The 12464-nt window shown below is 37.1% G+C and overlaps 1 protein-coding gene across 1 annotated transcript in view; it reads left to right on the forward strand.

Annotated features, from left to right (window-relative positions):
* The first annotated feature begins 2050 nt into the window (after positions 1-2050).
* Positions 2051-12464, forward strand: part of TRDN (triadin) — a 241172-nt gene continuing 230758 nt past the window's right edge. The window contains 3 exon segments of the mRNA XM_062573067.1: positions 2051-2061; positions 2490-2565; positions 4131-4306. Coding sequence (XP_062429051.1) covers positions 2051-2061; positions 2490-2565; positions 4131-4306 — 263 coding nt within the window.

The raw sequence follows: 12464 nt of genomic DNA on the forward strand, positions 1-12464 counted from the left end.
AATCACTTGAAAAATAGCTTTTAAGTGTTTTTTTTTGTAAAATGTGTCAAAGTATTTAAAATTCTCGTGGTGAGCTTACATTTTTATAGTCCTGTTTTATTACTTTCTAACACTGACAGAGGAATACTGCCTGTGTTATTTTGGTGTTGTGCAACAAACACACTAGGTGATCGCAGGTGTAAACTTCTCACACTGGCTTTGAGGTTCTTGCAAAGGTTTATAAAATAAGGTAGAACTCACATCTTAATATTTCATTTCAAATGCCTTTGGCACAACACAAATTGCCCTAACTGAAATGCAGAAAGTACATTAACTGAGTGAGACACATCCAAATGAGGTATCTGACCTCTTCTTTTGAGTTGTGAGTTTTGTCTAATCTGAAAATATGTCTGAAAACAGTTCTCAAGATAGGGGCATGGGAATGCACTTGGATCAGAACTTTTAATTCATAAATTGTTTGACATACCCAGTTCTATCTACTACTTGTCCTCAAAGTGCATTTATTTCAAATTTTTGCTCTAGTGGAGGTTAGCATGGATCTGGAAAGTGAGATGACCAGCTCCATATACTCACTGTGCCTCTCCCAGCTCTACCGCAGCAGTAGATCTGCTCTTTCAGACACTTGTAGCCACGTGTCTTATACAGACTCGGGAACCACAATGCTTCTACTATTCCTGCTGGGGCTATATACACTCCTACATTTGGGCCCCTGCCTGAACTCTGGAATCCCAGAATCTTCCACTGTTTTGACTCAAGATTTACGTTGCCTGAATCCTACACAGCAAGCCAACACAAGGCAGCATCTCCCAGAGTCCAGAAATTGCCAGTAGAAATTTTCAGGAGTCCTCACAGCCTGGATTTTAACAACATGCATGATGTGATGCTCTGACTAGAGAGTCAGGCAGGCAGGTGAACCTCCCCTCCCCACAGTTAACCAAGGCTAGGTGTTAGCTGTATGCAACACCTTGGGAGCTAGCCAAGACCTAAATGAAAATGGTTAGTGTAAAATTACTACGAAAACTGAATCTTCTTTAGAAATCCCATGGAAATGTATTTGATGTGTGTAGGGCAGAATGCACCTCACACACTGAAGTTCATTCCTATCACTGAGTATGATGAGGTAGCTTCTGTCACTGTGCGAGGCTACTAGTGAATGCTCTACCATGTGCGGAAAACAGGACTTTGTGCAGTGTAGTGGTAGTGGTCCAAAGAAGTATAAAACAGATATGAAGTTTATAAAAATAACCTGAAATCAGAGCACCAATGTCTTAATAGTCTTGATTATGGAAATAAATTACACTTTTACAGAGACAGTGTGTCCGTAACTAAGTGTAACAGAAAAATTACATGTCATTTTATGTGCAAAATATCAAATAATCAAAGACTAGACCTTCTGCAAAATGTATGGCTACTACTACACATTCATTCGTGCATTCATTCCATAAGCTGATTCAAATTCTCTATCATTTTGTGACATTACAGAAAGGTATTTTACGAAGTAACTGAAGATTAGAGCCATTTAATAAAACGATTATTTTTCTGTACAAACGTAACATATACATTCCCTCAATTAAATTCTTACATTTACAATTAGTGATTTGTATGTGATAAAAGTATGTATGCATTATGAGTACATAAGCTTGCATTTTTGTTTTTCAAATTTCCTGTAGTTCTCATTTACTTTAAGTGAGAACCTTGGCACTCTGAAAATTAGGCTCTAATTGAAATATGTTGGCCAGGACTTCTTTTGTAATGCATGAGTAACAGGTGATAAAAAAGCTTATTCCATCCATGCTGTGGCAGGAAAGAAACTGTTTTCTTTGAAATATTCTTGTAATTTATGATGACTTTGATTTGATGAATCATTGAGATGGTTAAACTTTTAAAGAGGTGCATGATTTGTTACTCTGGTGCTGTCTCATCTGGAAGTAGAAGAATGCAGAAACAATCTCTTTCATGAATTGCTTCTCCAAACAGAACTGATAATTACCAGAAATAACTTACATAGCCAGACATTCTGCATGTGGCATCACACATATACACATATATCATGGGAGACAGGTATGCTTTTCCATAACTGAAGGAAATAGATTTTTTTTTTCATACTTTATAATACCCTTTTTATTTTTTCTCCCAGGGATGATTCACTGCTGATGTACAAATTAAGACTGTATTTTATATGTAGTTGGCAACATACCATTGCCACAATGTGGATTTACCTAGCATAAACTGTGAGGAAGTTTTTTTTTTTTTTTTTTCCTAGATAGTGTCTTTCAAGAATATATTTTGTTCAGTTCCTTGAGCTGTTACTTTAGGTACTGCTGCTGTTCTTCAGAACTCAGATGAAAATTTTGTAGGATCAATTTCTGCCTTCTTGAGAGAAGCCTTAAATCACACCAGACTCTAACGTATCTAGGCCATAGTCTTTGGCAGTGAAAATAAATAGTATATCAGAAATCTTTCTGAAATATTTTTGATCTTTTTACAAGAGTTTCTATTCAGGAAGGAACCTCCATACCTTTGTCTGACTCATCCTTGATCAAAGGGAATAATGTGAAAGAATCTGTAAGTTGAATTTTGCACCTGAAGGTGAAGAAAAGCTTGTAACCTCATGAAATCTCTTGCACTCTGCTTTCAGAGATTCTGATAAATACTAGCAATGAAATCCTAACTGCCCAGCAATGACTGACACAGATGTTATTTTTGCAGATAACAGTCTTATAGTACATGAAGCATTAGTCATATCTTCTAAATAATTCAAGAGAATATTAATATCCTCCAACTGCCTTATACTTAAGAGTGACAGGTGTATTTAAATTAGCCTCTTGAAAAAACCCAGACTATTCAAGACAGGAACTTCAGGAACATCAGCTTTAAGTGGCTGATCCTCCACTTTTGACACCAATGAAAGGGTTGATACACCTTGCATGGCTATGCAAGGCAAAAGAGCTTTTGCTTTCTTCTTAATATATGTTGGATCAAGTCTTATAGGAGGAAAAGAAGAATAGGAACAAATTTATTTCCATGGACACTTACGTTAGTATAGAGTGGATCACAACTGGGAACGTTAGTCTGAGTGATTTTAAAAGTCTATAAAGACCCCACTAGTCACTGCTGAGCATGATTGTGCAAACATGCAGGTGCTTTTTAAATAAGAAAAGGAAAGTACTGAAGGAAAGAGTGGGCTAAGAAGGACTCATCTGACAAATGTTTTAGAGGAAATAGGGTGATGACATGTTCAGAGTAGGCTTGTCAAATCAGATAGTAAAGGTGGTAGTGTGGGTCCATAACCCAGTGTGTGACATATGCATTTCACTGCTTGCCCTGCTCTACTGAGCAGGTTACTTCCCCCCCAGGACTGCACAGTACCTACATTTTCACTGAGCATCTCCTTTCAGTCTATAGACCGTATTCATGATCTCAAACATCAGCATGTTCTGGCTGGATAAGCTTTTAGCCCTGCCTTTGTGTAATTTTGATGCTGTGTTGCTCCTGCTATTATTGCAGATGAGTCACAGAGTCGCCTTCCCCCCACTGTCATGCTTCGTTTCTTATCTGTAGAGCAGGCAGATAACTTTGTTGTCGTTGTTGCTCTGAAATGTGGGACATAGAAGTACTGTTGTTATATCTGCCTTCCACAGAAATTAAGTAAAATCCTAGTTAACTTTCTTCTTCAAGTTGGGAAAAAAAAATCCTTCCCCTCTCAGTCACCTGTCACCTAAGTAAAAGAAACATGACTTTTCCTTGATCATTATAGCGTAGCACTGTTAGATGAAGTGCAATCCAAATATTCAAGGTACAGTTGTTCCACAAAACCTTTTGCTGCTCATGAGTCTGAGCAAATGTGTTAACTGTCCTGCTAGCTGAGGAAAGGGGAAGAGCTACAAGTGATCAGAGAGAGAAAATCTTTAAGACACCAGGGATATAAAGTAGGATTTTGTACCCAAATGAACTTTTCAAAAATTGTCTGGGAATATAAAATGCACAAGTAAAGAGATGACTCTTTGCAAGACCCATAAAATTATATCAAACAAAATCCTTTATCTTCAGGCCAAATCCTCCTTACACTTTAAACATTTACGTCCCATTCTGGATTGTTTTAACAGTGGTGCAACCATTGAATGTACTAGCTGCTGCTTGTGGCTGTACAGCCTCTTCACCCCACAGCGAACAACTGCCAACAGTTCCTTGGCAGCTGTAGTTTGTGCCAGTTGTGTCAGAGTTGCACACAATTTTCTCAGACCCTGGGAATGCAGCCGTGAGCTTCCAAAAGTCCCCAATGTCCTTGTCTTGCATTCTGAGCACCGTGGCCGTGGCTGAGGATCTCCGACTCTCTGTCTCTGGGGTAATATTTTTATTTTCCTTTAAAATGTGAATTTGGAAAAATTCATTTGGTTGAATTTGGCTGAACCATCCCTTTAGGGCTGTTGCACCCTTCAGTATTTATTCCCTACTATTTCAGGGAGACAGGGGGAGGAGTAAAGAAGTAGCAAGTCTTTTCAGTAACTGCTTTACAGACAAATATTCTTTATGGTTTGCATTAGAAAGTTGACTTTGGACATATGTTGGAGCTTAGACAGGAATCTAATAAGATTGACAGCAACAAATGGTGGCATGTTATTCAAGGAAAATTAATTTATCTGCTACACTGAGTGGTAAAGACATTAATGCTCAAACTTATTTCTCCTTTTAAAAGGTACTTCATTTTTTACACAAACTTTTTCAGTGCAGTTGCAACTGTCAACACTGACAAGATTGAATTTACTAATTATTTCATTCCACTCACACTCTATAAAACACTAAATTGCCTAACGAAAAGTTCCCTATTTAGATTTCTTATAATAATAAAGTAGGTTCTTCATCTGAGATTCTGACTTTGATCAGTCCAAGACCATGGCTAGAATGAGGAAGAAAGAAAGAAGAAACCATAAGAAAACTCTGCCTTTTCAGAAATCTCGTTGCTGTCATGTAATTTCTTTCCTATAGCTGATAACTGCTGAAATATTTTGCCTACTTTATATTTTTGTCTTCTTTTTCCTGTATCTGCCCCTCTATGCACTTATGACAACAGATGCCAATATTTCCTGAGTAGTTTGCATCTTAAGTTTGCTTATTCCTGCTGGGTGACTAACTTTGTGGCACACAAAGGGTTAATTCAAACTGGAGCTTTTGATATTTTAGGATTTGAAGAATGATTTCTCAGTCGGACATAATTCTAAATTCACTGCCAGGAGCTGATATCTATCCCATCTGTGGAAATGCATAACTCAACCAGACTCTGATGTCCCAGGGCAAAGGAAAACCTTAGACCTTTTTTTTTTTTTTTTTTTTTTTTAAAAAAAAAAAGAAAAAAAAAACATTTTAAAAAGTGCAGTAGATACACACTATCTGCAGGAACACTTTTAGATATACTGTCCATACCACCTAGGGGATGTCTAGAATAAGAGGGCCTACCTAAAGTTGCAAGTAAGGACTGAGACTTAACAATCTTTTTTTGGCTTAGCCTGTTTCTATATTACTGCTGTTTTTTCTAAGCAAATAGTGCTCTGCCTGGAAGTGTTTTTCATATCACTGCGCCTTGATCTTGACTATCTATTTGCAGAAAGGCCTCGGCAAGAGCCAAAATGCAGACAGACCTCCTGAGGTTTTGACTGGGATTAGTTATGAGAGGAATCCTTTGCTAACGTGACTGTGGGAATTCCACAGCGCCTAACAGCACACAGTACATAACATAAAATATCAAGCAGAAAGATGAGTCATAAAATGTTTAAAAAAAAAAGATGAGGTTTCCCCTTGGTTATGAAGGTCAGACTCAGCAGATAGTTTCCAACATTTCAAAGAGGATTCTCATTAGTGAAGATACTTGGAGCACTAGTTTGATCCCATATTTTTTTGAAGATATTTGGCATGAGATGATGTATTTGTCTTTGCCCTTTAACATAGGTGCAGTCAGGCTTTTCTCCAAAATTGCTTTTCTTTCTTCTGTTTTTGGCAGTATGTTCTACTACATAGTATATCTGAAGCATTTTATTTTATATGCTGATTTTTACTGAAACTTTTTTGAGAGAGAGAGACCTGGAGAAAAACTTAAGCGTGTATCAGTGAAAATTTGGAACTAGGTCTGCAATTTGAAGCTCAGAAACAGCTCAGACATTTTGCTACATTTTTTGTGTGATGTATTTCTGAGTTCAGTATAGAAGCTTGGTTTAAATAAAATTTTGAACAAGCAGTCATTTTTTTAAGTAAAAATTTGTCACAGAATGTACAGTCATCTTCAAAAGAACATTTTTGGCCAGCCAGTACACTGAGTTCATTAGAAAAGATCCCAATCAATATTTCTGGCTGAGGTAATTAATGTTATGTCAGAGCCCACCCATCTCTCTACTAACTAGCTGGCTACTTGTTATGTTATGTACACCATTAACCTTGGACACAGCTTGTCCTGAGGGAAAAGACAATTAATGTGTACTTTTTTTCACTGCTTCCTAAAAAGGGTCAGATCTGGATATCCCCTCTTCGCTATCACGGAGGTAATCTGTGAGACTGTCTCTGAGAAGTTGCCCAAATACGAATGTAAATTCACAAGGATTGTAATAAAACAATACTAACTAAGAACAGCAAGAATAAAACAGATTAAAGGAACATTATGTAATACAGAACTGCTAAAGCTCATACAAATAGTGTATACACTTATATGCTGTAATAGATGCTCTCCCTAAACCTAATTCATAGTAATACTGAGTAGGATTAGAGCATATAAAATTGGAAAAACAGTCCTAAGCAAAGGGTCTGCTGTAGTTTAATTTCCCTCCTTTGACCTTCTCCTCAGTCAACTTACAAGAAGACAAAGCAAGGAGTCTTGTAACAACCTTGCTTCCTGGGATTCAAGTAGTTTTACAATCGGTGGGTCCTCTGATATTAAAAATGGGTCATTATTCAATCATACATCCAGGCTGAGGTGACATCAGCAATTTTGCAGCATAATATCTAACTGTGGGTATTGTCTATAGTGAAGTGGAATAGATAGTATCATAGATACTTTCCTTTGTACCTGATAACTTTCCATCATGTAGCTTTGAAGCAATTTATTTTTGTGAAACCTAACCTATCACATGTCCCTTAATGAGCTCAGAGTGTCAGCATGATATGACCCTCGTGTGCTTGTCAGCTGTCCCCAGGCAGAGGCTGGTTTGAATTCAGACTGGTCTGTCTACAGAGACAGGGCTTCTTAATGGTACTCTACATTCATCTGTCAATAGTTCACACTAAATCTACCATGCAGTTTAACTAATTCTCTCCTACACTTTAAAGAAGAAAATGTTTAAAGGTGCTATGTATGTAACTCTCTCAGTGAAAAATGATGCAGACTGATTTATGAAAATATTTAAACTTGTGCCGTGTTTTAACCTAAATCAGAAACAATATTTAGTCTTGTTTAGGTCTATCTGAACTTTGAGTATGCCTTACTCTGGTCATGGTGATGCCAAAAATCTTGCAACTGTTATTCATTACATTTTGATATGAATGGAAGAGAATTATTTCATAGTATGTAAAGGTGCATAGAAGGTCACAAGAACTGTATCTGTGACTGATCAGGCTTCATGGGCCTGATCTGAATGGACCAAAAATATGAATTTCTGCTCTTATTCCTACTGAAGAACATATGATCTTACCAGCAGAGCTTACTGAAAGCTACATCTATACATAACAACATTCCTGAACCAAAAAAAAAAAAAAAAAAAAAAGAGAGAGAAATATCTGGTTTAATAGAAACTAGTCAATGCACCAAACAAATGTTAGCATTTTTTTCATATGTATCTCATAGCTTAGTGACAGATATCACGATAATCCCCTCGTTGCTTCTGCAGGCATTTTTACTTTCACCAGGATCCACAGATTGGGTACCATCCATCCTCTCCCTAGCTTTATACCTCTGCCCTATATTCAGTTCATACCAGTTGATTACTGAATGTTTTCTGATAACAGCATACTTCCAGGATTCATCAGATGTATCAGTTAAGATTCCTTTCCTTGACCCTGCTGTGCTGCACTGAGCATGCACTGAGATACAAAGCCGTTTTCTTTTGCTTATTTTGGTTTTGTAGGACTGACCTCCTAAAATTCCTCAGTAATGTGTTCAAAGATAGCTTCAAACATTGTTCTGCATTTTCTTGTTGACAGACAGTTTTATTCAATTCCTCAAATGTTTCCTTGAATCAGTATGAAAGTCTCTTGTCTCATTACCTAGTAATTTAATGTGATCTATTGTCTTTTTCTATTCCCTTTTTAACAATATCATCATGGCAACCCAGAAATTAGCTCATAAAGAATTTGTGTACTCCTACTCTGATTATTTGAACAACACAACTTGTCATTTAAAAGTGGGAGTTAGTAGTAGAGCTTGTCAGATAGTAAATTGCTGACTTTTTCCTAAAATAAAAAGTTCAAATTACTGCTTTTTCTTGATTTTTTTTTTTTTTTTTTTAGTTAAGACTCTCACTTAAATGCAACATTACCTGAGATCAAGGCACATGCTCACATGCAGACAGCTGCAGTAGCATAAAGCACTTCTTTATTCTCCTGTTCAGATTTTTTTCTTTCTACAAAATTGCTACTTTTTTCTCTATCTGGGCAGCTAGAGAGTAAAGAGATCATTCACTTTATGATCTTTTAACTGACTTGTATAGCTCAGGAATCTTGTATGAAGAGGGAAAATTAACCTTCTGTTATAACTCTCTTCATCACTGTTGAATTGAGATCTGATCCTGGGGCAGTTCATTTAAGACATAGCTTCTGCACATGTGAAGAGGGAACCTATTGCTTACTTGAAGAACAGAACCGAGAGTGTTTTCATATTGTGCCTGAGACCTGATGCAAAGAAAATGAGGAGAAATTGCGTATATGTCCAGGCTTGGATATCTCTTCAAAGATATCTTTTTAATTTTTCATTATTGTTGTCATTTATAACATGAAGAAGGACAGAGAAAGGACATTTTACAAAAAGAGTCAAAATTTCCGTCCAGTTAGACAAGGTAGGCTCCCACTTGTATGTGTGATCAGATTGAATATGTAAGTCAGGCCAGGGAATTAACCCGAGGAATTAACCTTTACTCTGTGGGATGAAGTGCTATATAGACTTTCTGTTAGCCTTCTGCATAATTTGAATTTCATAGGCTAGTGAGCCAACTGCTACACTTCAGATTTTAACAAACCTTCTAACCGGCCATAAACCTAATTTGGGGAATTTCCCTTCCTTAGTCTCCTAAAGAAGAAGCATAACATTCTATAATTTTCTGAAAGAAACATTTATTGCTCAAAGTAAATGTGCATGTATGCATGTACACACACAAAATCAGAAGTTTATTTACTATAGTCTGGCATATTTTCATAAAGGTTGTGATGGTCTCCAATAAATACAATACACAGCTCCCCTGACTTTGCCCCCTTAAGAAGGAACTATGTGAATCTCAATATAGTTGCCTAGAGCTATGCTTGCTGTAAGGTGTTTGTGCGCATGACAACTTTAGCCTGCTTTCCAGAATGAATGTGTTGCATCTACAAGGGATACAGAGGTTAGCAAGCAGCTCTCTTTCTGGCTGCTGGGCTGAAGTGTGGAAAAGTGATGTCCACTTGGATTCTCTCACTTCCTCTGCTCTTATATTTTGGTTTCAGAGTACCAGCCTATGATTTGGGGTTGAGCAAAAAATAGCATCAAAGGAAGTAAGGCGTGAAGGCAAAAAGGCAGATGGTAGGAGCTGAAAATGGAATCAGTGAGGGACAGAAAATCATATACACACAATTAAACAAGTGTAGATGTCCTTGGTCTCCAAAACTTGCTACATAGCCAAAAGCAAAACCAAAAAAAGGTAATTAAGAAAGACTTTGCTTTAGTATCACACAGTTTACCACAGTTTACTAACCACTAAGCTATTGCGGGCTGCTGTTTGTTGATGTGCATATGATTCCTCAGAATATTTAGGCATTGATAAAACAGCATTTTTTGAAGGAATAAGGCTTTGTCTAAAATGTATTCATCAGCTTCAGTGAGGAGGATCTTCTCGGGAAGATAGGCCTAGGCTAAAGGAGAAAAAAGGAAGGGTTAGGAGGACAAAGAGAACAGCACTGAGTACTGAACGCTGAGTGGCCAGAGTTGTCAGTGCAAAGGAGGGGAGTACTGATTCTAAGCCTTGGCTAAAAATTGACTATTAGAGGTTTTTAACATTTTCAGTCATGCAGCACAATTGAAGCGGTTTAGAGCAGAAAGAAATCCCGATGGTGACTGCTAACTTCTGTTCAGTGAGTCTTCCCCTCTGCATCTTGTGCACTGGATAAGCAGATTCCTTTCGTTACACTTTGCCACAGAGCCAGGTGCTTATATCTCCTGCAGGGAAGATGAGAAGTGCAAATGCCAGCACTGGAGAAGAACTGACTATAGGTTCCCTAGTCAGAACTGTTCAAGATGGCATCTTATTTCATGTGACGATGACATTTATGTAGAGGTATGCTGGCTCGAGGGCACTTCTTAGTTAATCTCACTTTCAGGCTCCTGCAATAATCTTACCACTGTGGAATTGCAAGTAATCAATAGATTGCTCATGTTTTTCATTTATTATTATTACTTACATTTTTTTTTTGCTCTAATGTTGGTTAAAATCTACTTATTTTCACTTTTACAAAATCTTTATTACAATCTCAGTTTTTTTAACCATGTTTGACATTTTATGTAAATTAGACCTGGAAAAAAAAATCTGATTTTCTTAATATTTTTTTCATATGACCTTGACACTTTTAGATTATATAAACTATTACTACAGTATGTATAAACTCTTACTATTTGCTTTTTTAACAGTGATCTTTAATATTTAGAGGAACTTCACGTAATATGTATCATCATTACAAACCAGAGAACCAAAAAAATCAAACCCCCCCAAAGTTATCACTTTTATAGGTTTAGAGTGGTGTCTTTATTGGCTCTGTATCTGGCACTAAGAATCAAAGTGGAGAAAATTACCTAAATTTACCCTCCCCCTTAGTAAAGTGGTAAGCTTCCTAGAACCCTCCCCAAACCAAATAAGGCAGGGAAGAATGTGCTAAGCACTGAGTGTGCTAAGAATAAAGCTGAGCTGAGATGGATAAGGTTACTTTGAACTCTATATTTCATGTTTCCTGACATACACCCCAAAGAACTGTAATTATGCTAGAGAGGCTGCAGGAGCTCTAAACAGTTCTTTCCCAGTTCTTTTGCTTTTTGCTGTATTTCCATGCTTTCCTGCCCTGTTTGGAGCTGGGTATTTCTACCTTTTATTTATCGTGTGCCAGGTTCTTAGGATGTTAGAAAAAATGTGCTGAAGATTCCCTGTGAAGCATGGCTATTTGTGTTAGAAGCTGATACTTTAGACTAAGCTTTATGCATTGCCTTTGGAAGGCCCTAGGTTGTTCTGGGTGGGCAGGAGTCTGCAGAAGAGACAGAAAGTTCAGAGGGGCACGAAAGAAGAAGGAAAATAATTAGAGAAAGCAAAGGACCTCCCTCCTTTTCACTCTGCAACTTCTGCAAGAGCCAGCAACCCAGAAGTATTATTTAAGCTGCCACAGTACACCTTGACGTTTTTAACAGAGTACCTCTTACTATCATCATTATGGCCGAGATTACAGCAGAAGGTATGGTAACTATTTTCAAATACAATTAACCAAAAATGTTATATACTTTGACAGTGTAATTGAGCTAGTGTGTCAATATGTGATTTATTGGTGATTTATTGCCCTTAGAAAATAACACTTTTACTGCAAGGTCATTTTATTTTGTTTGTTGGATTGCTTTCTTCTTTTCTTTTCCCCCTTTTCTCCCCTTTTTACTCCTGTAAACAGCCTTTCTACTAGTTACTGAAGCTAGATGTTTGTATACCTCTAAAAATAGCATTAGTCTCATAGGCAGAACAACTGCTTAGGCAGTTTCATTAGCATGATACAAGAAGGGAAAAATCACATGGTTCCATCCTCAAGTCTTTATTCAGGTACATCTCCAGTAGTCCCTCATAATAGGAGATTTGCCTGAATCATAATGAGCGAGCTTAGCTGGGTGGCCCTGATTTTTCCATAAGAGCGCAGAATGTTTGTGAGCTGTAAATAAAGTTATTGAAGGGTAAAAGCTATCAGGACTGCAATTCTTATTCAGATAAACTTCTAGAGGAGTCAGTGAAAGTTTTGCTGAAATAAGTGCTCTAGAGACACACAAGAATGAAAGGCAATTGTATTAGCAAATAAATATATGTTCTAAAATATGAATATTTCATGTGCTTTAATATTTCCTGACCATTCATATTTAAATAACATTTTAGATGCATAACAATATTTTATCAACCACAGCCAGACAGAGGAGATGTTTAAAATGCAACCTTCTTCAAATTTAATACTGAATTTTTTAGTGGAAGTTCATGCTAACCTTTTTTAATAGTGTGGGTCATGCC

This window comes from Rhea pennata, chromosome 3, assembly GCF_028389875.1.
Source record: "Rhea pennata isolate bPtePen1 chromosome 3, bPtePen1.pri, whole genome shotgun sequence".
NCBI classification, from domain to species: domain Eukaryota; kingdom Metazoa; phylum Chordata; class Aves; order Rheiformes; family Rheidae; genus Rhea; species Rhea pennata.